This window comes from Eimeria mitis, genomic scaffold, assembly GCF_000499745.2.
Source record: "Eimeria mitis Houghton genomic scaffold, Emh_scaff1925, whole genome shotgun sequence".
Lineage (NCBI taxonomy): Eukaryota > Apicomplexa > Conoidasida > Eucoccidiorida > Eimeriidae > Eimeria > Eimeria mitis.
Window position 1 is genome coordinate 7,563 of NW_013570247.1, and position 386 is coordinate 7,948.

The 386-nt window shown below is 57.8% G+C and overlaps 1 protein-coding gene across 1 annotated transcript in view; it reads left to right on the forward strand.

Moving 5' to 3' along the window:
* The window catches only part of EMH_0046000 (uncharacterized protein), a gene marked incomplete at both ends in the record, with an annotated part of 3,106 nt that overhangs the window by 1,053 nt on the left and 1,667 nt on the right, over positions 1-386 (forward strand). The window contains one exon of the mRNA XM_013496123.1: positions 1-384. Coding sequence (XP_013351577.1) covers positions 1-384 — 384 coding nt within the window. The remainder of the gene's footprint in view (positions 385-386) is intronic.

Below are 386 nucleotides of genomic sequence, written 5' to 3' on the forward strand. Positions count from 1 at the left end.
TGACTTCCTTCATATTAAACTGCAGCTGCTGCTGCAGCAGCACCTCAGTGATGACCAGCAGCAGCAGCAGCAGCAGCAGCAGCAGCAGCAGCAGCAAAGCAAAGACAAACATCAGCAAGGAGACGCGGCAGCAACAGCTGCAGTACATAAGCAGCAGCACCAGCAGCACCAGCAGCACCTGCAACAGCAGCAGCACTTGCAGCAGCAGCAGCACTTGCAGCAGCAGCAGCATCACTTGCAGCAGCAGCAGCACCACGAGCAGCAACAGCAGCAGCAGCAGCAGCAGCCGCGCATGCAGCAACAGCGGCAGCAGCAACTTGATGATGTGCTGAGGGAGAACCAGCAGCTGCAGCAGCAGAATCAATACCTGCTGCAGCAGCTGTCGA